Source organism: Hemitrygon akajei, chromosome 3 (genome assembly GCF_048418815.1).
Source record: "Hemitrygon akajei chromosome 3, sHemAka1.3, whole genome shotgun sequence".
NCBI classification, from domain to species: domain Eukaryota; kingdom Metazoa; phylum Chordata; class Chondrichthyes; order Myliobatiformes; family Dasyatidae; genus Hemitrygon; species Hemitrygon akajei.
Genome location: NC_133126.1, coordinates 204580582 through 204605464, shown reverse-complemented (window position 1 = coordinate 204605464; position 24883 = coordinate 204580582). Strand labels below are relative to the sequence as shown.

General features: G+C 45.5%; 1 protein-coding gene and 1 long non-coding RNA gene across 5 annotated transcripts in view; one reads left to right on the top strand and one right to left on the bottom strand.

Moving 5' to 3' along the window:
* Positions 1-217: 217 nt before the first annotated feature.
* The window catches only part of abcf3 (ATP-binding cassette, sub-family F (GCN20), member 3), a 182753-nt gene continuing 158087 nt past the window's right edge, over positions 218-24883 (top strand). The window contains exon 1 of one of the 3 annotated variants that reach the window (XM_073041715.1): positions 218-413. Coding sequence is in view for 1 of the 3 variants with exons in the window: in XM_073041713.1 (XP_072897814.1) it covers positions 15943-16015 (73 nt within the window). In the remaining 2 variants the exon portion in view is untranslated. Of the gene's footprint in view, positions 414-15892; positions 16016-16050; positions 16172-24883 lie in introns of those variants that run through there. The other 2 variants (XM_073041713.1, XM_073041714.1) reach the window with 2 other exon arrangements.
* Positions 5403-15738, bottom strand: LOC140725795 (uncharacterized). Of its 2 annotated transcripts, none has more exons than XR_012098463.1 (3): positions 15627-15738; positions 10661-10783; positions 5403-6798 (listed from the first exon to the last, which is right to left on the bottom strand). It is a non-coding gene; the product is annotated as an uncharacterized lncRNA (long non-coding RNA). The 2 variants fall into 2 exon arrangements; XR_012098462.1 differs by lacking the exon at positions 5403-6798 and adding an exon at positions 9501-9616.

Below are 24883 nucleotides of genomic sequence, written 5' to 3'. Positions count from 1 at the left end.
TTGGAGGGAGGTGTTACGTACCCATGACACGTGACAGTGGTGTACTTGTCACATGACAGGTGTTGAAGCTATACTGGACTTGAGGTAATGGTCTTGTGATGGTGGAGTGACGTCATTTTCTCACCAGTAGAGGTCATGTGACAGGTTTTTTTTTACAGGGTATAAAAGGAGGACCCCTCCCTGTGAGGAGGGGCAGTTCGTGGCTGGATTTGCCATGTTGACTTCATGCCACTGCGTGATTTAATGTTATGACGCAGTTTAGTTGAAAGATGAAGTTTTATCTAATGCCTAAAGTTTAAAAGGTCATTGCCAGCAGTTTCTTTATAACACTGCTAGTTGAGAATCAGTGGAGAGTGACGATCGGAGTTCGGGAGTTAAAAGATCGAGGAGAATCGATTTGGACGGTGAAACAGGTTCGACCTTGTTTGATCCTTATTCGGAAGGAATTCATTGACTGTTCTTGTGTTAATCCCTGTGAAATATCAGAAAGGATTGGGAACAGTGTTGTAAAGGAAAGGTCAGTGCCTTTAAGCCATTTTGTTTCGTAAATTCTTCATGGGAAAAGTTCGAATTGGGAACCGAAACAACATGACGTGAAAGAATTTAAATCGTCTTAAAAAGTCTCTCCCTTAAATGGACCATGAGCATTTTGAACTTTTGGCAAAACTACTTTGAAGAACTGTTTTTTTTGCAACATCACTTTAAGAACTGTTTAAGCTTCATTGCTTTAAGAACTGTTTAAGCTGCCGCACAGCAGCTGATTTCCGGTTACGTTAGTGATTTGTTTACTTTTGGGGGGTTTGTTTTCAGTGTTTAATAAACATGTTATTAACCCCTGCCTAACTCATATATTTATTGTTGCTTGAATCCGTAACAATTGTAATTTGTAATTTATAGTTTTTTATTATATTAGAATGTACTGCTGCTGCAAAACAACAAATTTCACGACAAATGCCAATGATATTAAACCTGATTCTAGTTCTGATTCTGACAGCACACGTTAGACAAGCATAAAACTTCCTTTATACAGTCCTTTCACACAGTCCCAGGACAGAATCAGTTCAGGTTGGATACAAAATAAATCCCCCTTTAAATAGATTAGATATATTTGTCACATGTACATTGAAAAATCAAAACATGCAGTGAAATGCATCGCTAGTGTCAATGATCAACACAATCTGAGAATGTGCTGGAGGCAACCTGCGTTACCACACTTCCAGCACCAACACAGCATGCCCACAACTTATTAGCCCTATTCCGTACATCTTTGGAACGTGGGAACACACTGGAGCACCCGGAGGAAACCCATGCTATCAAAGAAAAAGAAAATATCTTACAGACAGCGTAAATTTCCAGGGACCATGAATGCAGGGACCATCAATGAAGTTTTGATTAAGGGTAAACACGAGGAAATCTGCAGATGCTGGAAATTCAAACAACACACACAAAATGCTGGTGGAACACAGCAGGCCAGGCAGCATGGTCTCGGCCTGAAACGTCGACAGTGCTTCTCCCTGATGAAGGGTCATGGCCCAAAATGTCAATCATCTATTCATTTCCACAGATGTTGCCTGACCTACTCAGTTCCTCCAGCATTTTGTGTGTGATGTTTTGGATTTCCACCAGCTGCAGAATTTCTTGTGCTTATGATCTGTTGCCAATAATAGTGAGGAGGATAGGCCCCTCCATACCTCTACTATCCATGTACCGATCCAAATTTCTCTTAGATGTTGAAGTCTAACCTGCATCCACCACTTCCACTGGCAGCTCCTTCCACAGTCCTGCCACCCTCTGACTGAAGAAGTTTTCCCTCATGTTTCCCTTAAACATTTCACCTTTCACCCTTAACCCATGACTTCTAGTTGTTGTCTAACTCAATCTCAGTGGAAAAAGCCTACTCAAATTTTCCTTATCTATACCCTTCATAATTATGTATACCTCTATCAAATCTCCCCTCAATCTTCTAATGTTCTAGGGAATAAAGTCCTAACCTATTCGACCTTTCTCTCTTACTCAGGTCTTCAAGTCCTAGCAACATCCTTATAAATTTTACCTGTACTCTTTCTATTTTATTGGCATTTTTCCTGTAGATAGGTGACCAAAACTGCACACTATGCTCCATTAGGCATCAACAACTTCAACATCCCATCCCCTACATTCAATACTTTGATTTATGAAGGCCAATGTGCCAAAGCATTCTACCTGTGCAACCACTTCCAAGGAATTATGGACTTGTATTCCCAGATTCCTTTGTTCTGCCTCAGTGCCCTAACCTTCACAGTATGAGACCTACCCTCGTTGGTCCTACTGAAGCATAACACCTCACACTTGTCTGCATTAAATTCCATTTGCCATTTTCAGCCCATTTTTTCAGCTGGTTCAGATCCTGCTGCAGGCTTTGATATTCTTCCTTGCAGTCCACTACACAGCCAATATTGAGGTTATCCGCAAATTTGCTGATCCAGTTAACCACATTATCCTCCAGATCGTTGATATATTGTAGATGATAGACAACAGTAAACCTAGTACCAATCCCTGTGGCACCCTAGTAGTCACAGGCCTCCCACTCTGTGGTTGCTCCTGCGAAGCTGATGTCTAATCCAATTTACTAACTCATCTTGAATGCTGAGCGACTGAACCTTCTTAACCAGCTTCCCATGTGGGACCTTGGCAAAGGTCTTGCGTAAGTCCATGTAGATAACATCCACTGCCTTGCCTTCATTAACTTTGTTCACTTCCTCAAAAAACTCTTTAAGATTGGTTAGAGCCGCCTTATGCACAAAGCCAATTTGACTATCACTATTCAGTCCCTGTCTGTCCAAATAATCATATATCCAGTCCCCTAGAATGCCTTCCATTAACTTTGCCACTACTGATGTCTGGCTTACTGGCCTATAATTTCCTGGATTTGGTTTAGAGCATTTCTTAAACAATGAAACAACATTAGCTATCCTCCAATCATTCAGCACCTCACTTGTGGCTGAGGATGTTATAAATATCTCTGCTAGAGCCCTGGCAATTTCTCTACTAACCTCCCAGAGCCTGAGGAAGCATATTGTCAGACCCTGGGGTTTTATCCACCCTAATTTGCCTCAAGGCAGCAAGCCTCCTCCTCTGTAATCTTTAGAGGGTCCATGACCTCGCGGTTGCATTTCCTCACTTCTATGGACTCTGTGTCCATCTCCCAAGTAAATACAGATGCAAATAATCCATTTAAGATTTCCCCCATCACTCGGCTCGTGCATAGATTATCATTCTGATCTTCCAGTCGACCAATTTTGCCCCTTGCAATTCTTTTGAGATCAGATCAGCTTTACTTGTTATGTGTACATCTTAACATAGTGAAAGGTGTTGTGTCAAATCAAATCAGTGCGGATTGTACCAGGTAGCTGCAACTTACTAACCCTATATCCATGTACAGGCACTTGCCCGTTCACCTCCTTCCTCATCTTCATTCAGGGTCCCTAACTGTCCTTCCAGGCAAGATGACTCTTCACCTGGGAATCTTTTGGAGTCATCTGTTGCATCCACTGTTCCAAAGAGGCCTCCTCTACATTCGTGACACTCAACATAAATTGAAGAACCGTTTTGTCGAGCACTTCCACTCCATCCACCAAAAGCAGAATTTCCCCGTGGCCAATCCATTTTAATTCCTATCCTCATTCCTGTTCTGACACCACATTATCCTTCTGGTAGTTTTATTTTTTGTTTCTTTTTTTTACCCCTTCCCTTCCTCTTCAACTATCCTCAACTCTGACCTCATACCTCTTCTCAAAAAGTGTGTGTTGCTCTGGATTTCCAGCGTGTGCAGAATCTCTTGTGTGTACCTGCAGTACGTGTAGGTTAGGGTGCATGCAGTGTTGGTGCCAGAATCATGGCGATGCAATGCTCACCAATTTGATTTGATGCAAATGTGCATTTTCCGTGATAAATAAAACTATTCTTTAATCCAATCGGCACTTGAAGCCACAATCTGCTGACTCTGAAATTAGAACGTAGAACAGTACAGCACAGACACACTCCCTTCAGCCCACGACGTTGTGCTGAACCAATTAAATTAGTAATCAATTGGCCAACTAAACCAATCTCTTCTGCCTACACAATGTCCATATCCTTCCATTTTCCTCACATTCATCTGCTTATCTAAACATCTCTTCAGTCTCTAATGTATCTGCCTCTGCCACCACCCCAGGCAGCACATTCCAGACACCCACCACTCTCTGTGTGAAAAGCTTGCCCCTCACATCTCCTTTGAAATTACCCCCTCTCAGCTCAACTGCATGCCCTCTGGTTATCAGACATTTCAGCCCTGGGAAAAAGACTGTCTATTCTATCTGTGCCTCTCATAATCTTATAAACCTCCATCAGATCTCCCCTCAGCCTCTGCCGCTCCAGAGAAAACAACCCAAGTTTGTCCAACCTCTCATGATAGCACATGCCCTCTAAACCTGGTACCTTTCTGGTGAACCTCTTCTGCATCCTCTCCAATGCCTCGACATCCTTCCTGTAATGGGGTGACCAGAACTGTATCAGAATCAGGTTTAATATCAGTGGCAAATGTTGTGAAATTTATTGTTTTGCAGCGGCAGTACATTGTGATACATAATAATAAATCATATATAAATATAAACTAAATAACTAATGCATAAAGTGAGGGAAATATTGAGGTGTTCATTGGTTGATTGAGCTTTCAGAAATTGATGGTGGAAGGGAAAAAGCTGTTCCTGCAATGTTGAGTGTGCGTACCTCCACCTCAATGGTAGCAATGAGAAGAGGGCACGTCCTGGAAAATGGGGGTCCTTAATGACAGATGCTACCTTTTTGAGGCACCACCTTTTGAAGATGTCCTCGATGCTGGGGAGGCTAGTGCTCAAGATGGAATTAGCTGAGTTTACAACTTTCTGCAGCTTTTTTTCTGATCCTGTGCAGTGGCCCCTCCATACCAGCCACTGATGAAACCAGTTAAAATGCTCTCTATGGTACATCTGTAGAATTTTGTCAGTCTTTGGGGAGATATGAATTCTCTTCAAACTCTCTGCTAGATTAGATTCTTACAGATGTGACAGAACTGATAAAAAGAAAGCAGCAGAGACTGTTCTGACAGGATGATAAAACCTGTGTTTTTGGCCCTGTCTCCTCTTTCCACAGCACACAAGCAATGCTCCTTCAGTAAATTGTGTTGGTGATGTCCCCTAGTGTTCATTTACAGAGCCGCAGCTTCAGAACCTCACACATCTAGCTGATTAAAACAGCACTTAAAACTGTACTGGTTCATGAAAGTATTTCAGTACCACCTTCTCAGGGGAATAGGAAAATGCATTAACTTCCCTGTCATCTGGTGTAAAAATGTTCAAAACTTTATTGTTAAGTTCAAGTTTAATTGTCATTCAACCATACATGAACACAGCCAAATAAACAGTGTTACCCCAGAGCCAAGATACAAAACACAGTACCAACAGTCACACACAGCACAAGCCACATCATCATTAGCTATGATGTCCTATGATGTCGGCAATCATGGTCCGACATGAATGTTTTTGGCAAATTTTTCTACAGAGTGGTTTGCCACTGCTTTCTTCTGTGCAGTGACTTTACAAGACGGTGACCTCAGCTATTATCAGTACTCTTCAGAGATTGTCTGCCTGGCGTCAGTGGTCACATAACAAGTAATTGTGCAATGCATATACGACCATCCACCAGTTGTTCCCATGGCTTCAAGTGACCCTGATCAGGGGGCCAAGCAGGTGCTACACCTTGCTCAAGGGTGACCTGCAGGCTAGCAGAGGGGTGAATTGCCTTACACCTCCTTTGGTAGAGACGTATCTCTACCCCGCTACCGCACAAAACATACAGTCACATAAATATATAGATTGGTGGCACATGGGATGTTGTCAGCAAGAATAAACTTGCAGCAATCCGATTGTGACAAACTAAAAGCAAGTGCAGCCGCAGACGAACACAATCCTGCTTGTTTTGAGCAAACTCTAGAGAGCAGCACTGAAAGGAGGGATAAATCCCAATCCAGCATGGACACTGCACCACACCGCCTCCAGAATCTCCTCCCTTGGGGCAGCTGCAACAAGCGACCCTGTGGCATGAGGCCCTAGTCTGCACTACAACCGAGGCCATGCAGCTCCCTGCCATCAGTCTCGTCAATGAACGTAAACTTAACTTGCAGTATTCCACGTTACCAATGTCCAACAGGGTTCTGCGATTGTCAGATAAACATCCAAGACCGTTTTTTGGATCACGCCCTGCCTCCATGCACCACCTTTGGTTCCTTTTTCTCTGGGTGGTTGAAGTAGGTTGCAACACAATTCACAACTAATCCAGCTCTAATGCTATCGTGCAATGGGACTGATCGACCTAATGGGACCTCATCACTAATGGGGTAGACCTGTTCTTAATGCCCAGCAATGTCTTGTGATTGTGAGAAAGACACATTAACTACAAACAATTGCACCTTCTGTTGGAGCCAGAGACCGCTGCATCTGCGTGCACTGGCATCTTACCGGAAGCCCGGACTCTCCCAGTGCATTGATGCACTGATAAGAGTGGGCAGTAAGGATCTTTTTCCCTGGGCAGCACTGACTAATAGGAATGGGCATAATTTTAGGGTTATCAGAGGAAGGTATAGAGAGGACGTCAGACATAGGTGTTTTATACAGAGAGTGGTGGCTACTTTGCCAGAGGTTGTGTGGCTTCCAGGCAGTAGTGTTCTCCATAACAGAGGACATCACAGAATCACTTCCGTTTTGTAATCTTGTTCAAGCTCTCAGGTCTTCTTCCACCGGTCTCCTAAATGTAAACAATCTTCCTCAAAAGATAATTGGCAGCTCAGCTTTTTTGAACTACTCTCCTAAACTGTGGAATTCAATACCTGAAACTGTAAGGGATGCAGTCTCAATTGACACTTTTAAACACCAGTCCAAAACCTATTTATTTAACCTTGCTTTTAATGAACATCTCTTTTGTCTTTTATTTTCATGTTTAGTTTTTTATTTTCCTGTTTGCACTTCATCCCAGTGTACAGCAAGTTGAACTATGTTGTCTGTATGAAAAGTGCTCTATAACTCAATTATTATTAAGTAACAGTGGCGGAGGCAGAGGGGAGATCTGATAGAGGTTTATAAGACGATGAGAGGCATAGATAGGGTAGACAGACAATATCCTTTTCCCAGGGTTTAAATGTCTAATTGCAGACGGCAAGTATTTAAGGTGGGAGGGGCTAATTTCATAGGATATGTGAAGGGCAAGTGTTTTTACACAGAGAGTTGTGGGTACCTGGAATCTGCTGCCTGGGGTGGCGGTGGTAGAGGCAGAAACACTGATGACTTTAAAGAGATGTGTGATTATTAATTTATTTGTTCTGGCACAGCATTGTGGGCCGAATGGCCTGATCTTGTGCCATAGCTTTATTACTGTTTTTATTATTTCTCAGCTCGAGCTGGTAAAACCTGAGGTATGGGCACAGTCAAGCACAGTCTTTTCTCAACTTCTAGGAACTTTCGGACTATTCTAGTGGTCTTTAGTATTGTGGCTTTCTGAAAATTTACATAAATGTAGGCCAAATTGTTTAATACTGTTGTGTAGTGACTTTGGGATGATACCAGTTGTAGATATTACTATCGGGACAATGTATACCCCGTTCATGTTCCAGTCTTTCAATTTATTTTTTAATTCAGCACATTTCTGGTGTTTTTCACTTATTGATTTCTGTATGCTATGTGTTTGGAATAGCTATATCTACTAAGTAAGTTATTCTTGCTTGTTTATCCAGATGCTTATCCATTGTCCTATCGTGGTAATGGATTGGTATTATGATTATTAATATTAATTTTATTATACTCTCACTGCCCTTGCCCTTTAGCCAGCAGGAGGTGCTATCTTAGGAGACTCCGTGAGTTACTGCAGTGCAGTATGTAGATGGTCTGAAGTGCTGCCACTGTGTGTCAGTGGTGGGGAGTGACTAGTTTTGTTAAAGCATTTCAGGCCACACTTTTCCTGGGTTGGGTCAGGTTCCAGATGATATTTCTACTTTACAATGTACAGAACCATTACACGTTGATTGTGGTGGATGTGTGGAAATCCCTGCCAGGTTTGACGGTAGAGGCAGATACATTATGGACATTTAAGAGACTCCCACCAATACCTACCACCCCACCAGCCTCCAGGTCCAACATATAATTCTCCGTAACTTCTGCCACCTCCAACAGGATCCCACTACCAAACACATTTTTCCCTCCCCCCCTTTCTGCTTTTCGCAGGGATCGCTCCCTACACGACTCCCTTGTCCACTCGTCCCCCCCCATCCCTTCCCATCGATCTCCCTCCTGGCACTTATCCTTGTAAGCAGAACAAGTGCTACACCTGCCCTTACACTTCCTCCCTCACCACCATTCAGGGCCCCAGACAGTCCTTCCAGGTGAGGCGACACTTCACCTGTGAGTCGGCTGGTGTGGTATACTGCGTCCGGTGCTCCCGGTGTGGCCTTTTATATATTGGTGAGACCCGACGCAGACTGGGAGACCGTTTCGCTGAACACCTACGCTCGGTCCGCCAGAAAAAGCAGGATCTCCCAGTGGCCAAACATTTTAATTCCATGTCCCATTCCCATTCTGATATGTCTATCCATGGCCTCCTCTACTGTCAAAATGAATCCAAACTCAGGTTGGAGGAACAACACCTTATATATCGGCTGGGTAGCCTCCAACCTGATGGCATGAACATTGACTTCTCTAACTTCCGTTAATGCCCCTCCTCCCCTTCTTACCCCATCCCTGACATATTTAGTTGTTTGCCTGTTCTCCATCTCCCTCTGGTGCTCCCCCCCTTTCTTTCTCCTGAGGCCTCCCGTCCCATGATCCTTTCCCTTCTCCAGCTCTGTATCACTTTTGCCAATCACCTTTCCAGCTCTTAGCTTCATCCCACCCCCTCTGGTCTTCTCCTATCATTTCGCATTTCCCCCTCCCCCCACTACTTTCAAATCTCTTAGTATCTTTCCTTTCGGTTAGTCCTGACAGAGGGTCTCGGCCCGAAACATCGACAGCGCTTCTCCCTATAGATGCTGCCTGGCCTGCTGTGTTCTCCCAGCATTTTGTGTGTGTTGTTGTTTGAATTTCCAGCATCTGCAGATTTCCTCGTGTTTGCTAAGAGACTCTTAAGACAGGCAGACGGATGAAAGAAAAAAGGTGGGCTACGTAGGAGAGAAGGATTAGATTGATCCTGGAGCAGGTTGAACTGTTGGTACAACATTATGGGCTGAAGGGTCTGTATTGTGCTCTACTGTACTGGGTCAAAAACTGGGTTTGCCCAAACTATGCAGAATGGCTCCTCATTGTGTACAGATTTCTACAGTCATTATCCTGGGCATTTTTATACGTACAGATATCTCCATTAACTGTTAATCACTAACTGCCCCAAGTGGAGAGGCAGATAAAGATGATCTACACTGGTACTGCTGGGTCAGTAGAAGCTACAGACTAGGCAAGTACAGCAGATTGGAATTAGAATTGGTTTATTATTGTCACATTAGACCATAAGACATAGGAGCAGGATTAGCCCATCGAGTCTGCTCCGCCCCACCAATCTTCTCCCCAGTGCTTGATCCTGAACTCTTCAAATCACATTGCGACCACATCAATTCGTCATGAAGCAGTGAAAATAGACAAAGATAGTTAGTTAATGTAATGGCATTTAAACTTTCAGAACTTCCCAGCCTGCCCAGATTCCAGTCCCTCTCAGTCTTCCAGTCCCGTGATCTCCCTCACTGCTGACTGTCGGGAGGTGAGACTCGGAGCTGCTTCACTACACCGTGACCTTGTATCAATGTTACGCACCCCCCCCCCCCAACCCGGAAACAGCTAAAAGGCATTTCAATATGACCTTGCATTACAGAAACAACACAAACTGGCACAATATCTTCAGCTGTACGGTTAAAATCAGGAATAAAGATTTGTTCTGGAGAGCAACCCACTCCACAGAGACAGTGCAGTTTGGATGTGAGTAACCTCAATCCCCATCTCTCCTCAACTCCAGCTCCCTTCTTCCCACCTCTCTTCCTCCTTTCCTCTTCCCTGTCATCTGAGCCCATTCCTTCTCTCCACTTTCACCACCTCCTTCCTGCCTTCTCCACCTCCCTCCACACCCTCCCACTTCTGCTCCCACCCTCCCCTTCTCCTCCTCCCTGAACTCTTGTCTCCCTCCACACCCTTCCCTTGCCCACTCCTTGCCCTGCCCTTTCCTCTTTCTCCCCCCCTCCTGACCCCTCCCACTTCTCTGCTGTATAAACAAAATGCAAAACAAGTTTTTCAGATGTACAGTGAAGTTTGTCTGGCACAGTTCATACAGATTAAATCATTACACAGTGCATTGAGGTAGAACAAGGTAAAACAGTAACAGAATGCAGAATAAAGTGTAAGAGCTGTAGAGAAAGGACAGTGCAGCTAATCAATAAGGTGTAAGATCATATCGGGGTAGTTTGTGATGTCAAGAATCCATTTATTGTACTAGGAAACCATTCAATGGTTTTATAACACTGGGATAGAAGCTGTTGTTCAGTGTGGTTTTACGTGCTTTCAGACTATTGTATCTTCTGGCAATAGGAGAGGAGTGAAGAGAGGTGGGGGGGGAGTGGTGGTGAAGTCTTTGATCTGCCTACCTGCTTTACTGAGGCAGTGAGAAGTACAGACAGAATCCACGGTGGGAGGCTGGTTTCTATGATGTCCAGACAGTCTGGAACAACGTACAAAATGCTGGAGGAACTTATCAAGTCAGGCAGCGTCTATGGAGGGGAATGAACAGTGAAATGTTTCAGGTCAAGACCTTTTATCAGGACTGGAAAGGAAGTGCATTCCTTTGACTGACTTGAATACTTCACAATGTACAGAACCTTTACACATTGAGTACATTCAAAAACTCCACCTTCATTGCTCTCTGGGGTAGAAAAGGGCCATCTGAGAGAAAAAAAATATACACATTGAGTACATTCAAAAACTCCACCTTCATTGCTCTCTGGGGTAGAAAAGGGCCATCTGAGAGAAAAAAAATTGTCCTTCACTTCTGTTTTCATTAGGAAACACTTTATTCTGAAGACATGCCACCCCCAGTACTCGCTATTCCTCCAAAAAGAAAAATCCTATGAGCGTTGAACCTGTCAATCACAGTAAGATGCCCATGTGTTGCAACAAAACTACCTCTCATTCTTCTGAACTCAGAGCACTGGAATAGCCTGCACCAGCTCCTTCCACAGTTCCACTCTTTCAGCTCAACAATCCATCAGCTGAGACTTCTCCGCAGGAACAGTCTTCAGTAAACGGGAACGGTAGCATAGCAGTTAGTGTAACCTGTAACAGCAGCAGTGAAATGGGTTCAAATCCTGCCACAAGCAGTCTGTACATCCTCCTCACGACTAACAGGCTTCCTCCAGGTGCTCTGCTTCCTCCCACAGTCCAACCTTAGCAGGTTAATTGGACACATGGAGGCAATTGGGTGGCATGGGCTCACTGGGCCAGGAGGGCCTTTTACCGTGCAGTATCTTAAGGCTGATCAACACCTCCACCCACTAACCCACCCCTCCACACCCTCAACCTCCACTACTTTATCATTTCCTGTCAGTCACCTTATGTACAGACAATCCTGTGCCTAGTGTCACTTTTATGGACATACAGTCAATGTATGTAACTATTGAGTCTTTATTACTGTGTTCTTTATCTTATTGTGCTTCTTTGTTGTCCATCAGATCTGGAGGAACAACATTTTGTTCTCCTTTACATGTGAGTACTGGAGATAACATTAAACAATCTGGAATAAATAAACTACATACTATACTCTGGGTGTCGTCTCAATAGCATCTGAAAAATTGCATCTAAACCTCCTTTCTTTTATATTTTACCAAAAGCTTCTTTAAAGTTCAAGTGTAGCACATCAAGCTCCACTGCCAGGGAGAAACCAAATGCAAACTTCTAGTAAGGCGGAGAGCTGTGTGGCCTGGATTGCTGGGCAGACCAGGCCTTCACGCTGCAGGGTTTCCTGTTGCAGCTGCCCAGGGGAGGAGGTTCCAGAGGCTGTGTGGCATGGCAGATATCCATGCTGGGTTGGGGGCTGGCCCTCCCTGACGACATTGCTCTCCAGTGTTCACTCAGTGGAAAACCTGCTGGATTGAGACCATCTGCCAACTGCTGCTTGCCAACGACATCAACCTACAGGACATGACCCTGAGGGATTTGGACTATATTATATTCCTGGTGTGACTATATGTCCACTGCTATCTTATTTGGGCTTTGGGCTGAGTACGATTGTTGGTACTGTGTTTGGACCCTGAGTAACAGCATTTTGTTTGGTTGTGGTATTCATGGATGGTTGAATGACAATTAAACTTGTGACACAGGTTTGTGTTGTGGAAAATCATGAGCCAAGGAATGCCACCCACGATAATGCACGGATCACCAGTATTCAGCAATAGAGTCAACTGAAAGCAAATTAATAAAGGTGCTGGATAATGTTCAGGAATGACATTGGAAAACTCAGACATATCAAGACTAAAACAGTGTTAAATGAAAATGGCACACCCAAATTTTACAAAACCCATCTGGTTCCGAGCAACACACACAAAATGCTGGAGGATCTCAGCAGGCCAGGCAGCATCTATGTACAGTCGACATTTCGGGCTGAAACCGTTCAGCAACACTGGATAAAAAAAGCTGAGGAGCAGATTTAAAAGGTGGGAGGAAGCAGAAGAAAGAAAAAGGGGGGAAGGAGCAGCAGAGGGAGGTGATGAGCGGGCAAGGGGATAAAGTGAGAGAGGGAAAAGGGGATGGGAAACGGTGAAGGGGGTGGTAGGGGCATTATTGGAAGTTTATTTCATGCCATCAGACTGGAGGCTACCCAAATGGAATATAAAGTGTCATTCTTTAAACTAAGTGTGGCCTTATCACGACAGTGGAGGAGGCCGTGGATGGACATATTGGAATGGGAATGGGAAGTGGAATTAAAATGGGTGGCCACCGGGAGATCCTGCTTTCTCTGGCAGATGGAGTGTAGAAGCTTGGCAAAGTGGTCTCCCTATCTACGTCATGTCTCACTGATATACAGAAGGCCACACCAGGAGAATCAAACACAGTATATGACCCCAACAGACTCACCGGTGCAGTGTTGCCTCACCTGGAAGGATTGTTTGGGGGCCCTGAATGGTGGTGAAGGAGGTGGTGTAGGGGCAGGTGTAGTGCTTGTTCTGCTCGCAAGGATAAGTGCCTTTTACCATGAATGTCCAGTCCCTATACACCACCATCCCCCAGCGGGAAGGCCACCAGACCTAATCCTAAGAAAGGGGCTTCCCTTCCTCCACCAGCAACGCTGTCCTCAACCGCATTTCTTCCATTTCATGCACATCAGCTCTTACCCCATCTTCCCACCACCCAACCTGGGATAGGGTTTCTCTTGTTCTCACTTACCACCTCATCAGCCTCTGCATCCACCACATAATTCCCTGAAACCTCTGCCACCTCCACTGGGATCACAGAACCAAGCGTATCAACACCTACCCCCAACTTTCTGCTTTCCACAGTGATTGCTCCCTACGCCACTCCCTTGTCCATTCATTCCTCCCTTTTGTTTGAAGGAGGTGGGAGGAGCCAAAGGAGAAATGATTTGGAGTGAGGACAAGTTCTACTAGGCAGAGGAGAGTGGTGGTGGAGGGGAACTGATTTGGTCTGGTGGGGGATGGAGGTGTATAGGGACTGGACATCCACGGTAAAAATAAGATGATGGGGGCCTGAAATCCTTGAAAAGATGAAGAGTGTGTGAGGTGTCACGAATGTAGGTAGGAAGGGACTGAACCGGGGGTGATAAAAGAGTCGAGGTAAGCCAATATGAGTTCAGTGGGGCAGGAACAAGGAGTCTGTAAACTCCATAATGGGTCTACCTGGACAAGTGGGTTTGTGGATTTTGGGTAGGAGTTAGAAACAGGAGGTGCGGGGTGCGGGAACAATGAGATTGGTGGCGGTGGATGGGAATCCCCAGAGTCAATAAGGTCCGGTTCCTTATACCATTCGTGATAAAGTAGCTGGTGAGCTACACTGCATGAATGCAGCATTGAGGGGAGTGTGATGACTGGTGCGTGATAATCAGACTGTTGCAGCTTATCCTTGCCAACCACATCAATCTACAGAACATGACATTCAGGGACTTGGGCTAGATGATGTTTTTTGCATAAAGATGTTTCCTGCTATCTTAATTGTATGTGCTCTGTGTGACTGCTGATACTGTGATTTGCACCTGGCCTTGGAGGAATGCTGTTTCATTTGGCTGTATTTATGTGCATAATTGAATGACAATTAAGCTTAAACTTAAACGAGAAGAAATATGACCTTATATTCAGCGCAATTGAATGGATGTTGAGTTTTCCAACCTCAGGTAACCCACACGCCCTGCGTGCCTTTCTTTTCCAATTTCCACCCTCCTCTTCATCATCCAAATTCACCCCCCTTCTCCTATAAGAAACAGGAGCAGAATTACATCTTACACCTCCTTTATAGAGACATATCTACATTCGCCACCCAGCTGGGGGAAAAGCTTTCCTAAAACATTGAGTGTGTGTGTTCAGGCTCCTGTTCCTCATCATCGATGATAGCAATGAGAAGAGGGCACGTCCTGGGTGGGTGCTGAAGCATCACGTTTTGATGAAGTCATTGTTGATGGGGAGGCTCGTACCCACGATGGAGCTGGCTGAGTTTACAGCCCTCTGCAGCTTTTTCTGATCCTGAGCAGTGGCCCCTCCAGACCAGATTGTGAAGCAACTAGTCAGAATCTGCGGAAGCTTCGAGTTCAAATTCAAGTTTATTGTCATCTGACTACACATACAAGCAAATGAAACAACACAGCAGACAAAACAAATTATTACCACAAATTAAAATACAAATAAACATTAGTCTCACAGCCTGAGGGAAGAAGTTGTTTCCCAGTCTGACAGTCCTAGTCCTGATGCTCCTGTACCTCTTGCTGACAGTTGTAGGTCAAAGAGATTATGGGATGGGTGATGTATGATGTGTGGAATCCTTGGGCCCTCCGTGCACAACACTCCTGGTAAATGTCATAAATAATGGAAAGTATGCTGTAGGTTTTGGCGAGATACCAAATCTCTACAAACTGCTAATGAAGTAAACTAAAGTTGCTGACATTCCCCATCCCCTTTTCCCTCTCTCGCCTTACCTGCCCATTGCCTTCCTCTGGTGCTCCTCCTCCTTTTCTATTTTCCATGGCCTTCTGTCCTTTTCTATCTGATTCCCCCTTCTCCAGCCCTGTATTTCTTTCACCATTCATCTTCCAAGGTCTTCACCCCTCCCCCTCGCGGTTTCACCCATCACCTTGTGTGTTTCTCTCTCCCCTCCCCACCTTTTAAATCTGCTCAGCTTTTTTTCTCCAGTCCTGCGGAAGGGTCTCGGCCCGAAAAGTCGACTGTCCTCTTTTCCATAGATGCTGCCTGGCCTGCTAAATTACTCCAGCATTTTTTTTGTGTATTACTTTGGTTAGCATAGATGGGTTGGGCTGAATGGTCTGTTCCCATGTTGGGTAACTCCATGATGCCTCAACCTTTCCATTACTGTGAACATTGGCTCACCCAGACTTACCATAAGACATAAGAGCAGAACTAGACTGTTTGGCCCATCGTGTCTGCTCCGCCATTATCTGGGAATGGAGACTTCTGACGTCCCGGACTGACCCGCCACATTGCCCGGGATGGGCAACCGCCGCCGTCAATCATCCGCCAAACCCCGCCTCCCTCAGCCGGGCCGCTCTGCCCTCCGGGAAATGTAGTCAAGTTGTCTCGAGGCAATCGAGTCTCGTGCTTCAAGATGTGGAACTACCAGTCCCGGCATACCACGCGGAACGGAGACATTGCACAGGCGCAGTGGTGACAGGACCCGGCTGGCCCGTGAAAAGAACATGGCGACTTATGTGGAGATCATCAGGCACGAGTTCCCCGACATCGACTCGGAGCTCTTCCAATATGTGACAGGTGAGGGAGACCGCCGGCGGCCGGGGATATGACTCTTCTTTCTTCACCCAGCATCCAGCCTTCCAGCTGTCCGTTCCCGGGCACAGACAGGCCGACCGGCGGCCCATTGGCACCGGGACACGGCTCGTCATCAGATCAGATCCCGGCTCCTGTGAGGTGAATCCCGCCGCGTCTCCGGGCATAGAGTAAATCTGTGTGGAATTCATTGCTACGAACCCCTGTGGAGATTAAACCATTGGTGTATTTAAAATAGAGGTTGATCGGTTCTTGATTAGGGTGTCAAAGGTTACGGGGAGAAGGAAGGAGAGGGATCATAAATCAGCCTTGGTGGAATGGCAGAGCACAGGCGATAGGTAGAATGGCCTAATTCTACTCCTTTGTCTTATAGTATTATAGATAGGCTGGTCTGGACGCACTGACATCCGCAGACGGCTGGTCGTCAGGTCCCATCCCCTGTGAGGTGAAATTAAGTTCAAGTTTATTGTCATCTGACTGTGCATGTATACAACCAAGTAAAACGATGTTCCTCTGGACCATGGTACGCCCACAAAACGGCACACAAACCATAAATATTACTTTTCAAAATGTATGTAGTGTGTAACACTGGTAAAGTTTGCTGTCCTAGCGACGAGACCTCGACGGTGGCAGCGTATTTATGAGTCTCACAGCCTGAGGGAAGAGCTGTTACCCAGTCTGACAGTCCTAGTCCTGATGCTCCTGTAACTCCTTCCTGTGACAGTAATGGGTCAAAGAGATTGTGGGATGGAAATAAGGGATGCTGAACAATTCTTCGGGCTTTTTGACTGCAATGCCAGCTTTGACCCCCCCCCCCCCCCAACACTATGGTTGGGATTGTTGGAGACTTCACACTGCTAAATCTAATGGAATGATAGAGACCAATACAGTTTGACACCTGCAGTGCTGCAGGAATTACCAGTCAGCATTGAACTCTATGCAGAACTGCCTTAAAAAAGTCTAGCTCTGGATTTTTCTTGTGGTTTACTTCCAGATCCTTCGCTGTGAGTAGGTATAGTTGTAGAGCAGTGTTGGTTTGAGATCAGAGTCTTCTTTCTCCTTGTTGAGCTACCAGCCATGGCTGACAAGCCCCATCTGCCCAAAGCGACTGGTTTTAGGCTGCCGGTAGCTCACCTTTGCCCCTGCTCCTGTCAGTAGAAATAGTTTTGCTGGGTTTAGTCGCTAATCCAGGAGCTGGACTTGTTTGTCAGAGGCTATTTGAGATGCACACCATTGGGAGCATTTAAGGGTGGGAGTTTAACCCCACTGATCCTAAACCCCAACTATGAAAACTTTAAGGAACTTTACATTGACAAATGTGTATGATATAGCCGTCCTGTTCAAATTGGATGCCCACAATACCACCAGAATACCTGTACAAACCATGGGCTTAAAGTCTTGCTGGAATTTGAAGCTGGTGCAGGTTATACCACCCGTCCTCTTCAAAGGTTCAGAGCTTTCCCTTTTGATACTGTTCAAGTTGACATTTTGAAAGCATCGGTTCTGTTTCGGCCAGGACTGATCCTGCATTATCGAATATTGAAAGGCCTAGGTAGAGTAGATGTTTCCTATAGTGGGGTGGTCTAAGACCAGAGCGCACAGCCTCAGAATAGAAGGACATCCGTGTAGAACAGAGGTGAGGAATTGCTTTAGCCAGAGGGTGGTGAAACTGTTTAATTCATTGCCACAGATGGCTGTGGAGGTCAAGTCATTGGGTATATTTAAGGCAGAAGTTGATAGGTTCTTGATTAGTCTGGGCATGAAAAGTTACAGGGAGAAGGTAGGAGAATGGGATAGAGAGGGGTAATAAATCAGCCATGATGGAATGGTGGAGCAGACATGATGGGTTGAATGGCCTAATTCTGCTCTTATGTCACATGGTCTTATGAACATAATTTTGAAACTGTCGGTTCTGTTTCCACCAGAAGTGACTTCGCTGTTGTAACTTGAGTCAGTTTTTTTTTGTGGCAAATGATGCTTTAACAGTATCATTGCCTTCAGCTATTGACAAGGAAATTATTTGCCATCCTAGGACAGTTTTGACATTACACTAAATAACAGCACACGTCTAAGTTATTTTTTAATCACCCAACAGGCTTTCCTTAACAACTTAAGGTCTCACAGATTTCTTGCTTGCTATTGGCCAAATCTCTTTCAGTCAGGCTGTAGAGCCTTGGAATGCAGTCTGCATGGTGCCATTGAGAGCAGGTACAACCACGCAGGCACTTGGACGTCAGCGAGTTAGGCCGGCGGGCAGAATTTAAAAAGAAGATGGATTTATAGAGCGGGTGTTGGAGTAGAGGGAGTCAGAGTAGGAGGGCTTTGGCTCAATGGGTCGAGGCGAGGTAAGTTAGTTGTGAAGAATAGGAATGGGAAGTATGTCTGTGAGACCGGTGTTCTGTACTGAGTGTCAGATGTGGGATGTCTGGGAGACTCCCAGCTTCTTGGACGGCCAGATCTGCTCCAGGTGTGTCGAGCTGCAGCTCCTTAGCTACCAGGTTAGGGAAGTGGAGATGCAGCTCGATAGGCAAGTAGTCACACCAGGGCCTCGGGAGACAGATAAGTGGGTAACAATCAGGAGAGGGAAGGGCAAGAGTCAGACACTAGAGAGTACCCCTTTGGCTGTCCCCCCTTAACAATAAGTACTCCTATTTGAGTACTTTTGGGAGGGGGGGGGACCTGCCTGAGGGAACCAACAGTGGCTGTGCCTCTGGCACAGAGTCTGGCCCCATGGCTCAGAATGGTAGGGAAAGGAAGAGGATGGCAGCAGTGATAGGGGACTCTACAGTTAGAGGGTCAGACAGGCGATTCTGTGGACTCAGGAAAGAAGCAGGGATGGTAGTTTGCCTCCCAGGTGCCAGGATCTGGGATGTTTCTGATCGCATCCACGATATCCTGAAGTGGGAAGGAGAACAGCCAGAGGTCGTGGTACATATTGGTACCAACGACATAGGCAGGAAAAAGGAGGAGGTCCTGAAAACAGACTATAGAGAGTTAGCAAGGAAGTTGAGAAGCGGGACCTCAAAGGTAGCAATCTCAGGATTTCTGCTTGTGCCACATGACAGAGAGTATAGGAATAGATTGAGGTGGAGGGTAAATGCACGGCTGAGGGATTGGAGCAGGGGACAGGGATTCAGATTTCTGGATCATTGGGACCTCTTTTGGGGCAGGTGTGACCTGTACAAAAACGACGGGTTGCACTTGAATCTGAGGGGGACCAATATCCTGGCAGGGAGGTTTGCTAAGGCTATTGGGAGAGTTTAAACTAGAATTGCTGGGGGTGGGAATCAAACTGAAGAGACAGAGAAAGGGGTGGTTGGCTCACAAATAGAGATACCTTGTAGACAGTGTGAGAAGAAGGATAGGCAGGTGTTAGAGAAGGGATATGCTCAAAGGATGGTGTGAGATGTGTCTATGAACAAAGGAGTATCATGAACAAAGCAGATAAGCTTAGAGCGTGGATCAATACTTGAAGCTATGATGTTGTGGCCATTACAGAGACTTGGATGGCTCAGGGGCAAAAATGGCTACTTGGAGTGCCAGGCTTTAGATGTTTCAGAAAGGACAGGGAGGGAGGCAAAAGAGGTGGGGGTGTGGCACTGCTGATCAGAGATAGTGTCATGGCTGCAGAAAAGGAGGAGGTCATGGAGGGATTGTCTTCTGAGTCTCTCTGGGTGGAAGTTATGAACAGGAAGGGTCAATAACTCAACTGTGTGTTTTTTATAGACCACCCAATAGTGACAGAGACATTGAGGAGCAGATAGAGAGACGGATTCTGGAAAGATACAATAATAACAGGGTTGTCGTGGAAGATTTTAATTTCCCAAATATTGATTGGCATCTCCCTCAAGCAAGGGGTTTAGATGGGGTGGAGTTTGTTAGGTGTGTTCAGGAAGGTTTCCTGCACAGTATATAAATAAGCCTACAAGAGGAGAGGCTGTACTTGATCTGGTATTGGGAAATGAACCTGGTAGGGTGTCAGGTCTCTCAGTGAGAGAGCATTTTGGAGGTAGTGATCACAATTCTATCTCCTTTATCATAGCATTGGAGAGAGAGAGGAACAGATAAGTTAGGAAAGTGTTTAATTGGATTAAGGAGAAATATGAAGCTATCAGGCAGGAATTTGGAAGCAAAAATTGGGAACAGATGTTCTCAGGGAAATGTACGGTAGAAATGTGGCAAATGTTCAGGGGATATTTGTGTGGAGTTCTACATAGGTCCGTTCCAATGAGCTAGGGAAAGGATGGTATGGTACAGGAACCATGGTGTACAAAGGCTGTTGTAAATCTAGTAAAGAAGAAAAGAAAAGCTTAAGTAAGGTTAAAAAAACTAGGTAATGATAGAGATCTAGAAGATTATAAGGCTAGCAGGAAGGAGCTTAAGAATGAAATTAGGACAGCCAGAAGCGGCAATGAGAAAGCCTTGGCGGACAAGATCAAGGAAAGCCCCAAGGCATTCTACAAGTATATGAAGAGCAAGAGGATAAGATGTGAGAGAATAGGACCAGTCATGTGTGACAGTAGACAAGTGTGTATGGAACTAGAGGAAATAATGGAAGTACGTAATGAATACTTTGCTTCAGTGTTCACTATGGAAAAGGACCTTGGCAATTGTAGGGATGACTTACAGCAGACTGAAAAGCTTGAACATACAGACATTAAGAAAGAGGATGTGCTGGCACTTTTGGAAAGCATCATGTTTGATAAGTCACTGGGACCAGACGAGATATTCCCCGGGCTACTGTGGGAGGTGACGGTGGAGATTGCTGAGTCTCTGGCAGTGACCTTTGCATCATCAATGGGGATGGGAGAGGTTCTGGAGGATTGGAGGGTTACAGGTGTTGTTACCCTTATTCAAGAAAGGGAGTAGAAATAGCCCAGGAAATTATAGACCAGTGAGTCTTACTTCAGTGGTTTGTAAGTTGATGGAGAAGATCCTGAGAGGCAGGATTTATGAACATTTGGAGAGGCATAATATGATTAGGAATAGTCAGCATGGCTTTGTCAAAGGCAGGTCATGCTTTGGGAGCCTGAATGAATTTTTTGAGGATGTGACTGAACACAATAATGAAGGTAGAGCAGTGGATGTAGTGTATATGGATTTCAGCAAGGCATTTGATAAGGGACCCCATGCAAGGCTTATTGAGAAAGTAAGGAGGCATGGGATCCTAGGGGGCCTTCCTTTTTGGATCCAGAATTGGCTTGCCCAAAGCAGGCAAGGAGTGGTTGTAGACGGGTCATATTCTGTATGGAGGTTTGTTACCAGTGGTGTGCCTCAAGGATCTGTTCTGGGACCCCATCTCTTCGTAAATTTTATAAATGACCTGGATGAGGAAGTGGAGGATGGGTTAGTAAATTTACTGATGACCCAAAGGTTGGAGGTGTTTTGGATAGAGTGGAGGGCTGTCAGAGGTTACAGCAGGACATTGGTAGGATACAAAACTGGGCTGAGAAGTGGCAGATGGAGTTCAACCCAGATAAGTGTGAGGTGTTTCATTTTAGTAGGTCGAATATGATGGCAGAATATAGCACAGGCGGATTATAGCACCGGGTTATGTACGAGTTCCGTTCCTGAGTCCATCTTTAAGTCGGATTTGTACGTAAGTCGGTACATCCGGTATTATTTAGCATCAGTTAGTCAAACGTTTGTCTTCGTATATAGTATATATTTTACCTTTCTATGCATATAAAACACTTAAGAGACGTATGTATTCCAATAATTAAACCACTGCGTTGCTTAGTAATAATTGTAGCTTTCATCGGGGCAGGGTGTTACACATGCTCCATTAGCCTCACTTTATCCGTTATCCTTTAAAATTGTTCCGATCGTTGACCGACTGTAGCCTAACACTTTTCCAATGACTGGTGGTGTTTCACGTCTTTCCAAACGCTTTATTATTTCCAGTTTATTTTCAATTGTGATCGCTTCCCGTCAATGGAACAGAAACACTGCGGGCGGTGGGTCCCGCGCTCCGCCAGCTCTTGAGGTCCGCTGGGTCCTAAGGACCACCGCATTGAGACAGGCTAAATGGGACAAGTGGGGGCTGTGCTGGGTTTGGGTATTTGATCCTCCACAATATTCTGCGTGGGTATTTAAACTGGAGGTGGCAGTGTTTTTTTTACGAGGTCGAGTTGCGAGCATGACATCAACCCGGCACGGATGGTACAGGAGTCACTGGATTGACATCAACCCGGCACGAGAGCGGTCTGTCCTAGATCGAACTCACTGATCTCACTGCGTCACCAGCCGACCAGAACGGCGGGGGGGGGGGGGGGGGTCAGGGTGAATCTTACTAAGAAAAATTTAAGCCAAATACAAAGTTAAACACTCAACACAGTGTCAATGGCAACGACTTAAAATGGCGGACGGTGTTCTCCTTCCTCGGTTCGTAAGTACGAGTTGTCTGTAAGTTGGACGTTCGTAACTCGGGGACTACCTGTATTAATGGCAAGACTCTTGGCAGTTTGGAAGATCAGAGGGAGCTTGGGTTCCGTGTCCATAGTACGCTCAAAGCTGCTGTGCATGTTGACTGTGTGGGTAAGAAGTCAAACAGTGCATTGGCCTTCATCAACCGTGAGTTTGAATTCAAGAGCCAAGAGGTAATGTTACAGCTATATAGGACCCTGGTCAGACCGTACTTGGAGTACTGTGCTCAGTTCTCGTCTCCTCACTACAGGAAGGATGTGGAAACTGTAGAAAGAGTGTAGAGGAGATTTACAAGGATGTTATCAGGATTGGGGAGCATGTCTTATGAGAAATAGGTTGATTAAACTTGGCCTTTTCTCTTTGGTGTAATGGAGGATGAGAGGTGACCTGATAGAGGTGTATAAGATTATGAGAGGCATTGATCGTGTGGATAGTCAGAAGCTTTTTCCCAGGACTGAAATGGCTAACATGAGAGATCATAGTTTTAAGGTGATTAGAAGAAGGTATGGAAGGGATGTTAGGGGTAAGTTTTTTATGCAGAGTGGTGAGTGCGTGGAATAGGTTACTGGTGACTGTGGTGGAGCCAGATACAATAGGGTCTTTTAAGAGACTCCTGGATAGGTACACGGAGCTTGGAAAAATAGAAGGCTATGAGCCTTGGTGCCCAGGCACACAATGTTTTCTCCCCTCCTCCAGTTCAACACTTGGATGAACAACACAGGCTACCGCTATCTGAATCCCTTACTTCCTCAGCACCTACAGTACACACCTCCACTACCAACTGTTATTGTTCCAATCTTCACCTCCCCCAGCCTTGCCTTTCACCCAGTCATCATGGACTGACCTTCACTACTGAGCAGGTGAAGGGCTCTGGGGAAACTCAGATCTGGCAAAGCATTGGGACCTGATGGTGTGAACCCCGAGGTCCTGAAGGAATGTGCTGAGCAGCTGTGTGGAGTTCTCCAGTGCATTCTCAATCTGAGTCTCAGCCTGGAAAGGTTCTCAACTGTGTGTAAGACATCATATGTGGCCCCAGTACCCAAGAATGGTTGACTGAAAATCTTGAATGACTACCATCCAGTGGCCCTGAGCTCATTACATCATGAAGACCTTAGAGAGGCTGGTCCTGGCTCACCTCTGACCCCTGGTCAGATTTGCCCTTGATCCCCTGCAGTTTGTCTACCAGGAGCACAGTGGAGTTGACAGTGCTGTCATCTGCCTGCTAAACAGAGCCTACTCCTATTTGGCTAAGCAGGGCACCACTGTGTAGACCATGTTTTTTGATTTTTCTAGTACCTTCAATACCATACAGCCCTCATTGCTGGGGGGAAAAGCTCCATTCATTATAGGTTGGCACTTCCATTGTATCCTGGATAATGGACTACCTGATTGGCAGACCACAGCTTTTGTGGCTTCAGAGTTGTGTGTCAGACATGGCTATAAGCAGTATTGGGGCCCCGTGGGGGACTGTATTGGGTCCCTTCCTGTTTACCCTGTGTACTTTGGATTTTAGATACAACACTGAGTCATGTCACCTGAAGAAATTCTCTGATGAATCAACAATTGTTGGGTTTATAAAGGGAGGGGATGGGTGGATGAATACAGGGCCCTGGTGGAGGACTTTGTTGAATGGTGCAAGCTCAACATCAGTCAGACAAAGGAGTTGGAGATAGACTTTAGGAAGACTAAGCCTGCACTGCTCTCTGTTACTATTGGTGGTGATGACCTGGGGGTGCACCTGGATAACAGACTTGAGCAGAGCACCAACACAGACTGTGTTTAAGAAGGGCCAGGGTTGCATTTACTTCCTGAGGAAACTGAGGACCTTTGAAGTATGCAGGCCTCTCCTTCACATATTCCACCAGCCTGTTGTCACCTGTACAATCTTCTGTGTGGTGGTGTGCTGGAGCAATGGCATCAACACGGGTGATGCCAACAGGCTCAATAAACTGATTAGAAAGACTGGCTCTGTTATAGGAGTTAAACTGGGCACACTGGAGGCTGTGCTAGAACAAAGGACCCTATGGAAAATCCTGGCAATTCTGGGTGATATTTCTCATCCTCTGCATGCCACCTTGGCTGAACAGAGGAGCACTTTCAGTAATAGACGAAGACAACTGTGCTGCTCCAGAGAGTGCTCTATGTGGTCATTCTTTCCCTCAGTCTTTAGGCTCTATATGAGTCAACCTATAGCCAGGGAAGTGATGACCACCTCCTGTTAGACTGTTATTAACCTCTGTTCACCACACCCTGTGAATCCTACACCATCACTTCTTCACGGTGTGAATGTGCACCCATTACTGTATGATATTACGGTAATTCTTGCACTTCCATTTTATCAGTGTGAATTTGTAAAACTTGTAATCTTTGACTTGTAAATCTTATTTTTAAGGTAACTTGTGTTTTATTTCTTATTGTGTACCTGTG